The 18,417-nt window shown below is 35.3% G+C and overlaps 2 protein-coding genes across 2 annotated transcripts; one reads left to right on the forward strand and one right to left on the reverse strand.

The window, feature by feature from the left end:
- Positions 1-1,633: 1,633 nt before the first annotated feature.
- On the forward strand, positions 1,634-11,206 carry LOC108342744 (calmodulin-binding receptor-like cytoplasmic kinase 3). The gene is made up of 7 exons (XM_017580532.2): positions 1,634-2,676; positions 2,823-3,035; positions 8,917-9,176; positions 9,356-9,521; positions 9,604-9,693; positions 10,250-10,548; positions 10,657-11,206. The coding sequence occupies exons 1-7, from the start codon at positions 2,415-2,417 to the stop codon at positions 10,864-10,866; spliced, it is 1,500 nt and encodes a 499-aa protein (XP_017436021.1). The 5' UTR covers positions 1,634-2,414; the 3' UTR covers positions 10,867-11,206.
- Positions 11,207-11,452: 246 nt separating this feature from the next.
- LOC108342732 (putative chloride channel-like protein CLC-g) lies at positions 11,453-16,418 on the reverse strand. Its single transcript, XM_017580525.2, has 7 exons — positions 16,084-16,418; positions 15,774-15,974; positions 15,495-15,672; positions 13,981-14,243; positions 13,213-13,482; positions 11,977-13,108; positions 11,453-11,876 (listed from the first exon to the last, which is right to left on the reverse strand). The coding sequence occupies exons 1-7, from the start codon at positions 16,230-16,232 to the stop codon at positions 11,769-11,771; spliced, it is 2,301 nt and encodes a 766-aa protein (XP_017436014.1). The 5' UTR covers positions 16,233-16,418; the 3' UTR covers positions 11,453-11,768.
- Positions 16,419-18,417: the final 1,999 nt, after the last annotated feature.

Raw genomic sequence — 18,417 nt, forward strand, 5'->3', positions numbered from 1 at the left:
TACTTTTTAATAGTGGATTTTATCTACAAATACTATATACATAGATATTTTGTCAGCTTACTTTTAAAATTGAAAGGTATTCCTAAATTTATAAATACCTATAGGAAAATCTATTTTGAAATATGTTTTTTATTTATTTCATATTGAATGTTTCGAAATATATTAAAAATACTTTTCAAATACCCAATTAAAAAAATATTTACACTGAATTGATTATTTTGGATATTTTCGAAACTACCTTTTTAGAATATAATATATATTTCGAAGTATGTTAAAAATATATTATAAATTGAGTATTTCTAAAAGTATTTCCGTGTATCTGAAAATAGTTTTCAGAACAATCAATCCGAAAAAATAAATAAAAGGAATATATCTTGGGATTTTTATTATATTTTTTAATGAAAGAGAGTTTGAAAATTATAGGTTTTACGAGGGTGCAGGGAGAAAAAAGAGTTTACAGGAAGAAATTGCCTTATAAAATATGTCTCTGTTGGGTCTCTAGCGCACGCTCACAAAATAAAATATGTTTTTCATTTTTTTTTAATTTAAACTTAAGTAAAGTCAATCAAGTTTTGTCCTCTTTAAAACAAATAGTCAATATGATTTTATTCTATTAATCGTTTTTATTGTTTCTAAATACCTTTCATTATGTTTAATATAAAAAAGTAAAAAAGAACTCATTGAAAATAAATTTCAATCAATTTAAAATAATTTTGGAATGTTATTCTTAAATTTGATAAAATAACTTGTTTCTCGTTCAGATAAATTTCTGTGTAAATTCTTATAATAAGAAAAAAATTATCTATAATTACTTAAAAAATAAACTTCTCTGTAAATTAACACGAATTTACCTAAGTTTTTTTAATTAATTTTTGAAAAAACATATTTTTCAATTTATAAACAAACAAAAATTTTCTTGCAAAAAAAACATTGTTTTAACTTTATCTTTTCTTTTAAGAGTACTTATGAATTTTTTGACCTAAATAGACCTAAGCTCAACTAATCTTATACTTTTATTACTCATAATTAAGTCTTAAGAAATCATAACAAAGTGAATTTAAGATATAAATGTTTCATTGAAAGAAATATTCATACCTAATATTTGACATGCCTTAACCCAATTTTACTTCCTTTTTGAAAAAAAATAATAATCAATAGCTTGATAAGAAAACCATGAGAGATAGGTGTTTTACTTAACTAAGTTGGAGTAGCTTTTTCAATAACACGTGAAAACCCTTTTCTCAGAATCCCCAAAATGCCCTCCAGATACTTTCCAAGCAATTCAAGAACCTTCCCACACCAACTTCATTTTCAGCCTCAACGGTCAACCACGGCATCTTCACACTTTATCCCACAACAAGGTTAAAAATATATATTATGACAAATATCTGCACAAAGTTTGGTAAAGAGATTTTTTTTTTTATAATTTCTTATTAATATCTTTGTTTATAACATTTAATGTTACTTTCTATTTTTTAATGATTCATTGTTATAATCGAAAACATTAATTTGTTTTATTTTGAACCAACAATAATGTTATAATTATCAAGAAAAGTTTTATCTCATTTTCTTTTTGCATATGAGATTAAAAATAATAATATTTTTATAGGAGTATATTAAGTAGAGCCGGCAAATGGGTTTTCGTCAGAGTCCACAGCTGATTCTTTATCGTCTTTCTCTCTCTTTTCTTTCTCACTCTATTTGTGTGTTCAAACTAAGCTTGATATTTATGAAAAATAGTGTTGATTCTTATCTGCTAGTCTGCTGCTACATAGAACAATTGTGAAGTGTAGACCTGGGTTTACCTTTATTAATTATTATTTCCATTTTTTCATAGCCGCCTCTTCTTGTTCAGCTCCCAGTCTCTTCTTTTGCACGCCCCAGATTCCTAGAAACCCACCTTCCCTTGCTTCTCAGTGGAAAGTTTAGTTCTTTTGTCTTTTCTTATTTGTGGCTGAATTCGGTAGTCTGAATTCTAACAACAATTGTTGAGTTCCATGGTCTTGTCTTGGATCCTTTGCCAGCTGTCACTCTGAGGCTTTTTGTCTGATTGGGTGATCGAGGTGTTTTGGAGAAATTTAGGAAACACTGTGCAGCTGTAACTTCATCCCAGCAACTTTTTTTTCACGGTCATCTTTTGTAATCGCTGTCAGAAATTGGTCTTGCCTTTTTTTCATTCAGAAATTCAATTCAATTCACGGTGGCCCAATTTGGTGAATTGGGCCAACACCTTTGATTGCTTGCTGGGTTCTTCCGGTCAATATTTTGGAACTGTGACGATGGTTTGTGTTTTAGGCTAAATATGATGCTTGATCAGGACTCTGTCGGTTTTGTTCGATAGTTTTATGCACCTGATTGCAACTGTGTTGCTACAAGGAGATGCTTTCCTATTGGATTGCGGTGTTTAGTTAATAATGGCCATTTCTGCGTTATTCTTGGTTGTGCTGCTGCAATTGTCTACAATTTTTGGCTCGGAGGTTGTCCTACAGTCAAAGGAATGTGGCACTGATTGGGTGGCACATTCATATTCTAGTCATGGTCAGGAACTTTTCTACATAAACGGCAATGTAGTGGACAAGGTTGCTTTCTGTGAGGCTCTCCAATCGTATACTGAAAAGGGGTGTGATGTGAAGGACTACTTTGGAAGTGTCAAATGTGTGACGGATGTTTCTTTTGGTATGGTCCTGTAATATGTTAATTTGAGTATGGTTTGCAGTTTGTCAGAGATAGTTATGCACATTTTCTGTAGATTTCCACTTGTAATGTCTATCTTTCAGAATAGCCTTTATTTTAACCTTTGTGTCGGCTTTTATTGTTTGCAGTGGATTTTCCTTTAAAGGCAGGGAGGAAACTTCTTAAAAAGGATTCAAATACCGAATCTAAACCGCAAGGAGAATCTAAGCCTCTCGCAGCCCACGTGGTTGGTATTTCTGCAGGGGGTGCTCTGTTTGCATGTTGTCTAGTTCTTTGTCCTTGTTTCTTTAAGAGAAGGAAAGCAACTTCTCATGCTGTTCTGAGCAAGGACCCCAATTCAAGTGAGTTGATGTTTTTTGTAAACTTTTACCACCTTTTTTGGATTTTCTCTAGATAACTTACATGCTAGATATTTGCATTCATGTATGAATCTGAGAGATGGGTATTTTGACATGCTGTGATAAATCATCTATTCCTATGCTAAAATAAAAACTGTTAAGCTGTAATTCAGTTTCATTTTTCTCTATAAATGTACAGTACATCAAACTCACACCAGACTCACAAGTGCGAGACTATTACTATCAGACTATTGTGAACAGTGTATCAGATGCATTGGGGATTTTTTTACAATTATTTTTCTCTCTCTTCTGTGTGTGTGTGTTCTAACAACTAGTATTAAGAGCAAGGTTTGAAGGGGCTGAGGTTGTAAGAATAAGATGACTTCCATTCCTACTAATCTGCCGATTCTCACAATGAAGAGCTATGACAACGGGAAAATATAGACACGATTTGTAATGAAATTTCAAGGGGTGTGGGATCTTCTTGAAGAAAGTTGCACATATGTTGGTGCAGGAGGAACAAAAGCTCAGCGAGCTGCAGACCAGGAGATTGATAAGAAAGTTTGCAAGGCGTTATTCATCTTGTATTGGAGTATTGACATAACAAACATTGAGAGGATTGCTCAAGCAAAGACATCAAAGGATGCTTGGGAGATTCTTGAAAGGGTTCATGGAGGTGCCACGAAGACCAAGAAAGCAAAGTTTAAGACGATATGACGACAATATGAACTTTTGTCAATGGAGAGTAACGAGATAGAGGCTAAGTATATTACCCATGTTCATACGATGGTAAACACAATGAAGGGTCTTGGAGAGAAGATGTTTGAGTTGCAGGTGATTGAGAAGATATGTGTACTCTACCGGTGAAGTTTAATCACATAGTTGTGGCTATAGAAGAATCAAAGAATCTTGAAGAGTTGAGTCTTGAAGAGCTTCAGGGTTCTTTAGAGTCACATGAACAGAGGTTGATTGAACAAGGAGCAGAACCGAAGAATGAGCAAGCTCTCCAGGCACATACCAATCCAGAGGAAACTTTCAATAAGAAAGGTAAGAACAAAGAAAAGTGGAGGCAAGAAGTGAACAAATATGATGTGCAGGAGGATAGCAAGAAGTGAGCTGATTTTCAGCAAAAGAAGGGACTTAATTAAATGCAACGTTTTATAATTGTAACATAATGGGTCATATTGCTTAGTATTGATGGAAACCAAATCCAAGGAGGGATGAAGTCCAAATGGCTCAAGAAGAAGGGGATGATGATTCAAGTAGGACTTGAAGAAAATTATTGGTATCTTGATACAAGATGCTCAAGATATATGATAGGAAGGAAATGTTGGTTCATAAGTCTTGATGAATCAATTAAGAGCAAGGTGAAGTTCGCTGATGATCATGCTTTAGTGGCAGAAGGGGTTGGAAAGATAGTGATTAAAACGAAGAAAGGTGGCCAAGCTTCAATTACAAATGTTTTGTTTGTTCCTAGAATGAAGAGTAATTTACTAAGTATTGGTCAATTAGTTGAGAGAAGATAGACTTCAAGATTAGAAGATAAAATGCTTCAAGTGCATTATAAACATTACCATTTGATTTTGAAATCACCTCTAACCAAGAATCAAATTTCAAGGTTGAAATCGATGTAGTAGATCACAAATGTTTTGTAGCTGTGATAAATAAAGAGGATTGGCTTTGACATTTTTGTTTTTGGCATCTTAATTTTTGAGATATACAAAACTTGAAGACTAGAAACATGGTACAAGGTTTACCTCATATTTCTCCACTCAAAAAAGTCAATAAAGAATGTATAAAGACCAAGCAGGAAGAAAATTCCTTTCAGCGATTTGTTTTATCAAAAGCAAAGGATAAGTTACAAGTGGTCTACTTAGATGTTTGTGGTCCTATTCAAACAGAGTCCTTGGAGGTAATAAGTATTTTGTTTCATTCATTGATGATTTTTCAAAGAAATTGTTGATTTACTTTATCAAAAGAAAGAGTAATGTTTTAGAAGTCTTCAAGAAATTTAAAACCATGGTAGAATGAAGCAATGACAAATTATCAAAGTTCTGAGAACAGATGGAGAAGGTGAATATACATCCAATGAATATACATCAAGTAACTCTTCCATACACATCATAGCATAATGGTACTGTAGAAAGGAAGACTTAAACCATTATGAGCATGGTACGAAGTATGCTGAAGACTAAGGAGTTACCAAAATATTTGTGGAGGCTGTGTCAACTGCTATCTATATTTTGAATAGATGTCCATCCAAGAGATTAGAAGGGGTTACTCCAAAAGAAGCTTGGTCCAACAAGGCAAGTGTGAGTTATCTAAGAGTGTTTGGATCCATATGCTACAAACACATTCTTGAGCAGTCAAGAAAGAAACTAGATGATAGAGGAGAGTAGATGATATGGTACTGCGAGGATATCATCAAACCGGTGGCTACAAGTTGTTCAATACCATCAATAAACAAATTGTAGTGAGCAAGGATGTTATGTTTGATGAGTATGATGGTTGGAGTTGGAGCTCAGACACAAATGAATAATATAGTGGGGTTATTATTGAGTCTGAGGATGCTGAGACTAGAGAAAAAAGGAATTGATGAACAAGTTGATGAGCTGAGTATAAGAAAATTGTTGTCTCTTTATGATATCTTTATCATTCACAACCAAATATAGAATTTTCTGTATGAGTAATATCGAGATACATGGAGAGTCCCAGTTATCTCATCCTCTAGCTGCCAAACGAATCTCAAATACATCAAAGGAATTATGGCAAATAATATTCTGTTTTCAAAGAACAACACTTCAACTCAGAAAATTGACGTTGTTAGGTTCACAGGTGTAGATTGAGGAGGTGATAAGGATGACCGAAAGAGTACTTCAAGTTTTGTGTTCTTTGTAGAAGGAGCTCCGATCCCTTGGAGCTCAAAGAAGGAACAAGTGGTTGCATTGCCCACGTGTGAAGCAAAATGCATAGTTGTTGCTATGCTGCATGGATAAAAACAATTTGGATTGAGTTGAAGCATGACGTAGGAACGAAGTTTTTCATTGACAACAAGTCTGTAATAAACTTGTCAAAGAACCTTGTAACTCATGGAGTATTGACACTAAATTTCACTATTTGAGAGATCAAGTGAATGAAGGAAAACTGGAGTTGGTGTACTGCAACACTCATGATCAAGTTGCAAATGTTTTCACCAAATCGAATAGGACTGAAAGATTTAAATTTTTGAGAGATAATGATAGGAGATTGAGAGTATATGAAAGGAGAAGGAAGCGTTAGTTAGCCTAACTGCCCTGACAGTTAGGAAAGGCGGGAATGGGTCTGTATAAATAGATAGGCTTTGTTAGTTGTTGGGGGTCTTTAGACTGTGGGTAATCTGTACAGGAATTGTTAATCCTGTAGGGGGAGGTTAGGCTCTCATAGTGGCCTTATACTTGTATTCTTTCTGTTGATAATAAAAAAAGAGGTTATACAGTGTTTTGTTAGTGCATTTATGGTATTAGTTTGGGTTTCTTGATCAGAAACCTATCAATTTGGTCCGACCTGCCGGATCCAAATTGGGTGTGAGAGCGAGAATGGAGAGGGATACGGAGGGAAGATTGGAGGCAATCGAAATTACGATGGAGGGGATGAAAGCAGAGTCCCCCGCAGTACGGAGGGATTTACAGCAGATAATGAGGATTCTGGGTACTCAGGTCAATAACTCGGAGGGACACGATAGTTCCGTGAACGAGAATCGACATCGAGTAGTGGGGGAAATTGGAGGCAGAGGGGTTGGCGACCACAGTGAGGATCAGAGACCATGGCGGAAACAGGTAGAGTTACCCACGTTCGACGCGATGAAACTTTAAAAAATTTGATAGCTGATATAGAAAGGGATCCAAACTGTCATCTAGCTTACACCTTGGAGAATGATAGGCTTCATTACAAGGGGAGGATGGTGATATCGGCCAGTTCTGCGTGGATTCCCAAATTGTTAGCTGAATTTCATGTGACCAAAACGAGAGGCCATTCGGGGGTGTATCGCACGTATGGAAGGATAACCAAATCTTTGTATTGGGTGGGTATGAAGAGGGCAATTATGGAGTTCGTTGCAGGGTGCGTGGTGTGTTAGCAGCACAAGTACATGGATGCGTCCCCCGAGGGGCTATTACAACCGTTACCGATACCCCAAGCTGTGTGGGAAGAGATAAGCTTGGACTTCATAGTGAAGCTACCAAAGTCGCAGGGACATGATGCAATCTTAGTGGTGGTAGATAGGCTGAGTAAATACGCCCATTTCATGGCACTAAAACACCCTTATTAAGCTAAAACGGTGGCAGAGGTGTTTACCAAGGAAATCGTAAGGCTGCATGGGATCCCGGTCTCGATTGTAAGTGATAGGGACCCTTTGTTCCTAAGTATTTTATGGAAAGAGTTATTTAAGATGCAGGGGACCCAGCTCAAGATGAGCACCGCTTATCACCTTGAAATGGATGGACAAACAGAGGTAGTAAATCGGATTCTGGAAGGGTATTTGCGATGTTTTTGTTCAGAGCAACCGAAAAGCTGGCATGCAATGCTGCCTTGGGCTGAGTACTGGTACAATTGAAGTTCCATTTGAACTGGGCCCAGGACTTAACGGCACAACAGGCGAACAAAAGGAGGAGGGAGGTGGATATTAAGGTGGATGATTGGGTTTATCTGAAGATTAGGCCACATAGACAATCTTCCATGCCGGTTTGATTGCACCCAAAGCTCTCAGCCCGTTACTTTGGACCGTTCCAAGTGTTGCCGCAGGTGGGGAACGTGGCTTATAGACTCAAGCTGCCAGAATCAGCAAGGATACATTCGGTGTTTCACGTGTCCCAGCTAAAGAAAGCGGTGGAGGACAAGATAGTAGAAAAGGAACTGCCAGCAGAGCTACAGGCAAAGGGACCGACTTTTTGGCCAGTAAGGATCCTGGATAATAGTCAAGTCCAGCAAGGAGAAGAGGTAGTGCACCAAGTCTTGGTAGAATGGCAAGAAGGGGGCAGAGAAGGCGCTACTTGGGAAGACAGGGCAACTATCCAGGACCAATATCCTGAGTTCAACCTTGAGGACAAGGTTGTTGAGGGGGTGGAGGATAATGATAGGAGATTGAGAGTATATGAAAGGAGAAGGAATCATTAGTTAGCCTAACTGCCCTGACAGTTAGGAAAGGCGGGAATGGGTCTGTATAAATAGATAGGCTTTGTTAGTTGTTGGGGGACTTTAGACTGTGGGTAATCTGTATAGGAATTGTTAATCCTGTAGGGGGAGGTTAGGCTCTCATAGTGGCCTTATACTTGTATTCTTTCTGTTGATAATAAAAGGAGAGGTTATACTGTGTTGTGCATTTGTGGTATTAGTTTGGGTTTCTTGATCAGAAACCTATCAGATAAATTGAATGTTTTTGTTAGAATAATTACTAAGTCTACTTGTTAGTGTAGTCAGTAGGACTAAAATAGGGGGTAGTGTGTTGGGTTATCTCTAATCATTGTATCAACTCCATTGTATCAACTCTTTATCTATATAAATAACAGAACATGAGAGGTGTCTTTCAAGCCCTCAAGAACATATTTTTATCTCGAGTGTTTTTAATGTTGAGAAACTAAATTAAGAGGGAGTGATGAGCTGTAATTCAGTTCCAATTTTTCCGTAAATGTACAGTACTTCTAACTCACAAGTGAGATTATTGGTATCAAACTATTGTGAAAAGTGTATTTTTCACAATTACTTTGTCTCTGTTTTCTCTCTTCTCTGTGTGTGCATCCCAACAAAAACTTCAGTTTTTATGGTTATTATATGCTTTCTTTATTTATTATATTTAAGACTACGCTTCCAATTATACTTGAATAAATTATGGACATCTTTGATCTTGTAGTGGATTCCGTGTCCTCCTTTGAAGCCTCCGTTAATGACAAGATTCCGGCCAGTCCACTACGAGTGCCAGCTAGTCCGTCAAGATTCTCAATGTATCCAAAACTCAGTAGACTTCAATCATTGCATCTCGATCTGAACCAAGTTACAAGAGCTACTCATAACTTCTCAGAAACATTGCAAATAGGAGAAGGGGGTTTTGGAACTGTCTACAAGGCCAAGTTGGAAGATGGTCTGGTCGTGGCTGTAAAACGTGCAAAAAAGGTAAGTAGCTCTGAGTATCTAGTTTAAAAGTCTGCATCTAATCGTAGAATGCTCAAGTTCTGGATTCTGTTTTGTTACAAAATTATGCATCAAAATTGTAGTATGAAATGCTTTGACTGTCATATACCATTGAAATGGTAGAAGTACTTTCTCCATGCTGATATGGCTAAATCGTATAGGAACATTTTGATAGTTTGAGAGCAGAATTCAGCAGTGAAGTTCAACTTCTGGCCAAAATTGATCATCGAAACCTGGTGAAGCTACTAGGTTATATTGACAAAGGAAATGAACGCATTCTTATTACAGAGTTTGTGCCAAATGGTACCCTTAGAGAACATTTGGATGGTAGGACTATGCACTATTATCTTCCAACATCTGTCTTTGAATATTGAATCTAATACAGAATATCATGTTATACTATTTGCAGGCATGCGTGGAAAAACACTAGACTTCAATCAGCGCCTTGAAATTGCAATTGATGTTGCTCATGGCTTGACCTATCTACATCTGTATGCAGGTAGTGATTACTGTAGTATGTAGATTTTGTTCTCCGACGTTTTCTTTTTCCTACAAACCAACTGTAAGATTGTTCTTCACATCTTACACAACTATAGTATAAATAGATGCTTTGAAATCTTGAGTTTATAGAAAAATGCCTTAAATAGGGTGTTATGTGTTGTCTGATTATTGAAACAGCATTGACACGACATTATACTCAAAACTGAGTATCTTTTCAACGTATTTCAGTGCAATCAATCTTATATTAGTAGCATATCTAGTTAGAGGTGGGAAAAGTTGTTTTCAACAATACACACACACACACTCATATATATATATATATATATATATATATATATATATATATATATATATATATATATATATATATATATATATTACTTGGTAAGGATAGAAACATATTTCATTGCCTTGACATTGTGGCCATTACGTCGTCAGTTTTTAACTTGTGTTAATTCTAGTATATTCATGCTGCATGATTACCATAGTCTAATAATATTTATAGATCTGCCTATTGAATCTTGATGCGTAGCCTTTGTCATGTATTGGAACAGAAAAGCAAATTATCCATCGAGACGTGAAATCATCCAACATTCTGCTGACAGAAAGCATGCGAGCTAAAGTTGCTGATTTTGGATTTGCAAAGCTAGGGCCTGTAAACACTGATGAGACACACATTTCTACCAAAGTGAAGGGAACAGTTGGTTATTTGGATCCTGAGTATATGAAAACATACCAACTCACTCCCAAGAGTGACGTTTATTCTTTTGGAATTTTGCTTTTAGAAATCGTATCTGGCCGCCGTCCCGTTGAGTTGAAGAAATCTGTTGAAGAGCGTGTTACACTTAGATGGGTAAGCTCATAATTTGGTTTCATGCATTGTCATCATAAAAAAATTACTGTCAAAACTTTTAAAGTAATTATTGTAAAAATGAATAAAATATGTTTGATCTTTATGCAGGCCTTCAAGAAGTACAACGAAGGAAGTGTAGTGGAACTGGTGGATCCTTTAATGGAAGAAGCAGTAAACACAGATGTTCTGATGAAGATGTTTGATTTGGCATTTCAATGTGCAGCACCCATTCGAGCAGATAGACCTGACATGAAATCGGTGAGCGAGCAGTTGTGGGCAATAAGGGCTGATTACCTCAAGAGTGCAAGGAGAACATGAGTAGTGGTATTTGATGATGATGTAGTGAAGTTGGTCTTTATCTCTTTTTTCTTTCTTTATCTATCCTTCCTAAGTATAGATAAAGAAATGAACTGATGTCATTTGAATCTCTCTCGGTGACTTTATTTATTCCACAGTACACTGCCTAATGAGTCATTATTGTGAAGTGTGAACATTACTTAGGAAGTGGCAACCCAATGCTGACTCAGAAAGCAAGACCTGAATAAACAAACTCCGACAAAAGAAAATATACGGCGAGGAACTTCCTTGTCTTGCCACTGAAGTATTTGTCTGTGTAGAGTTGAAAGTGGATTTTGTAAAATATGAATTTGTTCTTAAAGGATGGTGTTACTTTTTATGTCACAGTGAAAATCGGCTACAAAAATGCGTGTGTTCCATTGTTAATAAATGATAATTAACACAACGAAATTTTACTCCTTCTAACATTTTACTCCTAAACATACCCATTGAAAAATTGAATAAACTACTCTTTATGACTGCGAGGCCAAACACCTTCAGAAAACCACGAGTAAATTATTATGACAATATAATGGAGTTAAAGTAAAACGAAATCCACTTGATGCAATTGACAACACACAATTTTATGGCAGGCAATTATATATCACATATCATAATTTATGTACAAAGTGCAACAATGAGCAATGGTTGAAAAAAGGGCTCACTGAATCATACAATTATTATTTTGTCATATGACTCAGTTTTGTATTCCATGGAGATGGAAAAAAACTATTACTAGTAATCTGGTCTCGTGAATAAGAATTGGTTCTGCAACATAAGAATAACTGAGCTGGGAAGCCTTAGTCAGATGCCCAAAAAAAGCTTTAGCAAGAATATGTGAGCTTTTGCTCTGATGACCAAATTTGTGTTGCCTAGACAAGGGTCTAAAATCTTAGTATTTTCCCTGCGTTTCTTACCAAAAAGGGATGCAAACCCAAAATATGTTCTGGAATGAAGTCGTGCCGTGTGAGTATACCAACCACAGGTGATCTCTGCGCAGTTAGCAATGCACAAAACTTGGATGAGTGAACATCAGAGAAAAGTAATTAACTTTCTTGATCAAAATTAACAAGGCATGAGAATTTTACTTACACTAGAAATCTTGGGTATCACAAGCAGATGCCTTAAACCAAGCGCCCGAAAAAGTGTAAGGGCCTTTCCCAGTGACATTGTCTCCACAACAGTATAAGGAGAAGTATTAGTAAATGGATGTAGATCTATGAACATGTCCATCTCTTCCTCCGACAACTCTATATCTTCTATTTTTAGACGAACTTTGCTCGAACCCTTCTTTGCAAAATCATTGGCTGCAAAATTATCAAAGACGGCGCCACTGGTTGCCCCAGGTGAGGATATAAAAGCTTTCTTCTTCAACAATGTGAGAAGATGGTCACGAAGGATTATGCCAAATAACTCCGGAGCTTCCGACATAGGAGGCTCGTCAATAACAGGAAACCCGTTATGTCCTGTACTTTTGAGAATAAACACGATGTTACGAACCTTTTCTATGCCATTAAATGTCTGCAGTGGACCTGTTACTACATCACCTACGGTTAGCTGCCTCATATAAGGTTCAGCATGAGTTTCTAAATATGGCAAACCCTTGGCTTTCATTATAATGTCATATATATTTGCGTTGAAAGCATCTGCGACAGTCTTAGATATGAATAGCACCATCATGATTAAGGGTAGCAATAAGAGGTTGTTGGTGAGTTCTAGAATAATTACACACAGAGAAACTGTCGTCCTCATGGATCCACCAAGAAAGGAAGCAGCACCCAGTACAGCATAAAGACCATGGTTAAGATTGGAGTTTTTGCCAAGCAGCATTCCAATGACGCGTCCATAAGATGCACCAGTAACAATAACTGGCACAAAAAGACCAGCGGGAGCAACAACTCCATAGCTAAAGATACTTAACAAAAAGCATGTAACGAAAAAAATTAGCATTGATGTCAACTCAAACTCGTCATCGGTGTTCTTGCTAAATAGATTTCTAATAGCATCATCATTCGTGTTGAAAATGAGGCTTGCAAGATCATTGTAATGATTAGGAGCGCACTGGAACTTTTTGTAGATACCAGACCGGCCGATTGTAGGACAAGGTTCACTTGGATTAGGTGGGCAAGGTCGGCAAGATGTAAACCATGGCAAACCAAAAAGAAGGAAGGATGTACAAATGGAAATTACACAAGCAAGCAAAATTTTAAAAATGGTTCCTTTCCTGCAAAAGTAAATGATGGAAAGAATGAGCTTTGTATAATGTACAGTACAATGTTAGGAGAAATTCAATTTGTTGAATGCAATTAAGGCTAAAAGATAGCTCACTCATTGATAAAATTGTATATCCGAAGAACTTTGCTCAGCAGCAAATTAAATAAGCTGCCAAGTAACCCCCCTATAACACCAAGAATAAAGACTGGAGGAAGATCCACCAAATGATATGAAATACTCGCTGAATAAGCATCAAACATTATCAGTCCCCCTTTACCAAATAGCCCACATTTACCACTTAAACATAGGTCAATCATGGCACGGAGCAATATTGCAACTATTGCTGCTGTGAAGAAAGCTCTCCACAGAAGGGCACTTCTCCACCTGTAGGACAGAAATTAAACATTTATTACGGGAACAAATAGACTTATGGATTTTAAGATTGATAAGATAAAACATAACAATTCATCCACTGTAAGTAAAGGAAAACCAATTCTAAAAAAAAAATAAGAGAAAATTAATCAGCAGCCTAACAATATATGCCTAACAATCCACCCAAACCCAATGAAAGTTATGCTTGATAAGAAAAAGGAGCTATTATAGTTTCAGAGGAGTTTGATTTAACATGTTGGTAAACAAAATGGTGAAGAATAAAATTATATTGGATGAAGTTTGGCCACAATATGCAGCTGAAAACATACAAGAAATAACAAAATTTAAGACAAATTTTTTATCACTAAAAATAAAGGTAAGGAGGAAATAAACATCATTGACAAAACCATTCATAAGAAAAAGTATGATTCCAATTCTCAAGCAAAAATCATGAAAATTTGAGAGTTGACAGGAGCAAAGCTATAATGTTTAATAGATAGGCAAACAAACCAAGATGCCATCTCTTCCAGAGCAAACAACACACCACCAACAGGGGCGCGGAAAGCAGCAGCCATTCCAGCAGCTGATCCACAGGTTATTAGATCTCTCCGATCACGGTCATTCTTAAAAAACTGTAACCATTTCCACGATAGCCCATATCTCTTTGACCCACCCTGACCGAATAATGCTGCTACACATGCACCTGTATGCACCATAGGTCCTGCCTTCCCAATAAGAAGTGATGAAGAAACTGCTGTAATGCTTCCAATAATCTGTAGAAAGAACCAACATGAAAGTAAATTTCTTCTTCAGGGAAAACAAGAAATCCTGTTTGAGGATGGCTGAATCTGAAAAACGAATCCAGAGTACTAGTTAATTAAGAGACAGTGTTACCTATATTATGAAACAAAATGATATTGGAGAAACGTGAAAATTTAATATTAGTTTCAGAATTCTATCACAATTAAGGGAGGAAAATAAAATATAGAATATTGAAAGCACCATAGATGGAGGAGAGGGGACAACATTGATATATGTCTGCCTCATGTATACGGTATTTAAATTTAGATTAGATAGATGTCTCAGCTGACAGCACAAATATATTTGTGACAAAAGAATACATCTCACACTAGTTAAACAAGTAATATATACCTAGTGATGATTTTATCATAGCTAACAGGAAATATTAGATGAGTTAGCCATTCGTCTTTTTTCCCTGATTCCTAAACATGTTCATGAAGACAAAATCATGTACTGTGGGAAACAAGAAAATAACTTACAGACGAAAACGAAAAATAAAAGACAAAAAGAAAGAATCATGTAATTAAATGATGGGTAATGTGGCTAAAACTGTACTGGGAAAGATCATTTGCACACCACAAAAGTTGCATAATTTTTCATCACTTCACAGCTCTTAGCAACTTAGTACTGTATGTTAAAGTTTTGGAATGTGTTGCTCACCTAACTTTATCTAGAGATAAACAAGAAGTTATATAAACAAAAATTAACAATATAGAAAGGAAAGTTATGACTACTGGAAAATGTTGCAAAATTTACACCACTTTGTGAAGTGCCAATAGCAATGTCAATGAATGATAATAGGAAAGGGAAGTGGATTCCGTTTTGGACTTACACGCGACTTCAACAATTGGTATAAACTGACCAAATATGGGTAATCTATTGTTCCCTTTCCATCTTTCATTACTATCTAGTGTTTACGTCATTTGCATACTCCACCTGGCACCTAAAACTTTTAAAGTCCTACGTTCCAAGAAAAATACTAGCAATATGCTTCTCAAATCTCTCTTTAACTATTGGTTGGAATTTAATAGAACCTAGTGATAATGAACAAAAATTTTGAACATGTGTTGCTATTGTTTTCCTCTATAATTTAACTGCATGTGCAAACATAGGTCAGAGAACATCAAAATCATATGAAATATGATCATCATAATGGTCAAGATCATATTATTGTATAGGCAAACCCCAACACTAAATAAGCGTGGTGTTAGTTCATTGTATACCTTAACAAAAAGAGTTTGCACAGTAAATATTCCAGGTGCGTCCACCCCATTTAGGTAAGCCTTCACCTCAGGTATACCTGAACCTGTGGCCGCAGGTGCTATCAAAGCCGTAATTAAGGAGGCAAAAAGCGTGAGAGCCAAATTAGAAACAAAAAATATGAAGAAGGCCAACTGGAACCTGCGAGAAATCCCAAGCTTCCAAAACTCAACCAATCCATGAAAATAAATTACAAATGGTCAGCTAGAAAAATAAAACAAAAGAATTTAAAACATTGTTACCTCTTCTCCAACATCATATTGGAGGTGACCACAAACTTGATGCCAGCGAGATTCTCAACCGCGAGATTGTTGCAGAAGCCAATGAGGCTAACGATCATGCCAACGAGAAAGCACAAGAGCCACTTCATAAAAATGTACTGAAATATCTGAGCCTTTCCTCTGCTCCTCCAATCCTGCTTGAAAAAGTCGTTCTCAAAAATCCTGCACACCCAAAACAGAAAGCGCGAGACTTGAGAGGTGGGTCACGGAAAAGATTTGAACTTTGGGCAAAAGCGCAACACCCAGATGAAAAAAAGGAGGAAAAACTGACTCATAATCGAGGCTCTCAATCGGGCTGACATTGACGCCGACAATAGCAACCTGGGATGTGGAGTTGACAATGGATCTCTGTGAAGAAGACAGTAGAGTTTGACGAAGGAGAGGTTCGGAGTCTCCATTCCTGAGGTGGTTTGTTGACATGACAGGAAGTTGGTGAGAAGTTAAGAGTGTTAAAAGTTGGAGAGTGAAGTGTGAAAGATGGGAGTTTAGCAGAAACAAGCCTGAAGAAAACGGAAGGAAGACTCGATCAATCAGTGAAAGGGTAGGAATAGATGATGGAATAAAAGTATGAGAAGTTTTTCATAGAAGAAAAAAGAGCTTAATTTTCTTTTTCTTTTTCCTTTGGTATATAATACCTCCAAAAAGGAAATTTCTCCTCGGTTAACAAAGGTTAAACAAGGAAATTTCCCTTAACAAAGTCTGACGTGGCATGGATTGAGGTCACTGGAAAAGGCTTAAGATGGAAGAGATGTTAATATGATATACTCTTTGATAGTCTTTTAATGGTTAAATTATTATAACTGATTCAAAATTTGAGACTTTTATATTCTTTTAATGACACTTTCTCCTATTTTTTTTTTGTGATTTTAGAAAACAATTAAACAATAAAATGTCTATCAAAAGGATTATATTTGTTAACCCTCTTTTAAGATAAATTTATATCTGTACCTCAACTTTTCTTAATTTAATTGGTTTAATTAGGAGGAAGTTTGAGTAATTTTGAATAAGGGTTTTATTTTAATGCTGTGTAGACAGTATAAAAATATATAATATTATTGTTCCTAGTTTTTTACTACTGTTATTTGTGTTGATATATCAAATGAGTTTGTTTCTAGTTATTTCTTAAAAAAGCTATTAACAGACATCAAAATATATGAAAGAATAAAATATTTTGTTTGTTTGAATTTTATTTAATTGGTAAGAATTATCTATTATTATTTAAAATTAAATCAAGGTTGCCGTTTATATTTAATAAACTGAATGATGTTATTAAATCCAATAGATTCACTTTCACAGTTTATACGTTAGTTAATATTATTGCGATTAAAAATGGACGAAAAATATGACATCGATGAAGTTTTAAATTGAAGAGATAATGTTAAGTTATTTAACCAATAAATGCACCAAGAAAACTAATTTAACCTATATGGACTTGTTACTACAATACATTATAATATTATCTAGCTTGAAATTATATTTTAAATGTACTTTGTAACATATATGCTAAGTTAAGCCGTGTTAATTAAGATATAACTTTGTTTTGTATAAAATTTGTTATCAATATATACAATTTGAGGTTAACAAATTGTAGTTAAAAAGTGAAATTTTATATAATATGGAATAAATTGGTATAATATGAATGTGTGCTAAAAACATCGTGGGTTGTTTTTTAAAAACTATGAAAAGCAAGTTAAAATATGTGATATGTAAATATATTGTTTATTTATAATTTATAATATACAATTCTATTCTGTATTCTATGTTTTAATTTTATCTTTAATTATACTTCATATAGAAATTTATTCTAAAATTATTTAAGTGAATACTTAAATTAGTTGTATAAATCCTACCACCAAAGTTAAAATGTGTTTTATTAATTTGTTTTTTCAAAATATAAATTTTATTTACACATACTTATATAAACATTTTACCATGTAATTAATTTCGTATCATGGTAGAATTTTTTAAATAATGTAGTTAATTTAAAGTGGTCACTGCAAGGTCTAATATAAAAAGCACTTTATGTGTTGTGAATAATCCAAAATTTAGTTGTCTTCTTCCGTTCAATTATTCAATGAGGCAAGCAGATAATGAATACTAAACATTGTTACCAAAAGAAGGGATTGGACGAATACATGGACGAATCGAACATACATCGGAATGAGAGGAATCTAGAGACTGTATAGGTATGTGACTATACAGTTGAAAGATAACTTAAGGGGGTTGATTTGACTACTCATATCATCAAAATGCATTTATTTTTCGGTAACCTAATCTATAAGAACTCCATGATTAAGCATACTGCTTAGTGAGAGTAGTCAATATTCACTATAAGTTGCCGAGGTGTTATAATTCTTTTGAATCAATTATAATTTTAATGGTCCGTTTTGGATTGTTTGTGGAGGAAATTCCTTTACATTAGAAAAATCCCCTAATAATGATTACTTGTTAAATGAAATTGTAGTCTTAAAAAATAAAACACATTGACAATTAAGAGCATAAAGAAATCAGTTTTTTTTAACATATTTATTTATCTCTGTTAAACAAAGATGGTAGAGGGACTTAACTTTTCTTTGAATTCTTTGACTACACTAAATTAAACTAG

This window comes from Vigna angularis, chromosome 1 (assembly GCF_016808095.1).
Source record: "Vigna angularis cultivar LongXiaoDou No.4 chromosome 1, ASM1680809v1, whole genome shotgun sequence".
Classification (NCBI taxonomy): domain Eukaryota; kingdom Viridiplantae; phylum Streptophyta; class Magnoliopsida; order Fabales; family Fabaceae; genus Vigna; species Vigna angularis.

Coding starts and splice junctions, on each gene's coding strand:
- LOC108342744 (XM_017580532.2), top strand. CDS start 2,415: ATGGCCATTTCTGCGTTATTCTTGGTTGTGCTGCTGCAATTGTCTACA. Junction 9,522..9,603: donor CCTTAGAGAACATTTGGATG/GTAGGACTATGC, acceptor TACTATTTGCAG/GCATGCGTGGAAAAACACTA. Junction 9,694..10,249: donor CTATCTACATCTGTATGCAG/GTAGTGATTACT, acceptor GTATTGGAACAG/AAAAGCAAATTATCCATCGA.
- LOC108342732 (XM_017580525.2), bottom strand. CDS start 16,232: ATGTCAACAAACCACCTCAGGAATGGAGACTCCGAACCTCTCCTTCGT. Junction 14,244..15,494: donor TGCAAACTCTTTTTGTTAAG/GTATACAATGAA, acceptor TTCTTTCTACAG/ATTATTGGAAGCATTACAGC. Junction 13,483..13,980: donor CTGGAAGAGATGGCATCTTG/GTTTGTTTGCCT, acceptor TCTGTCCTACAG/GTGGAGAAGTGCCCTTCTGT.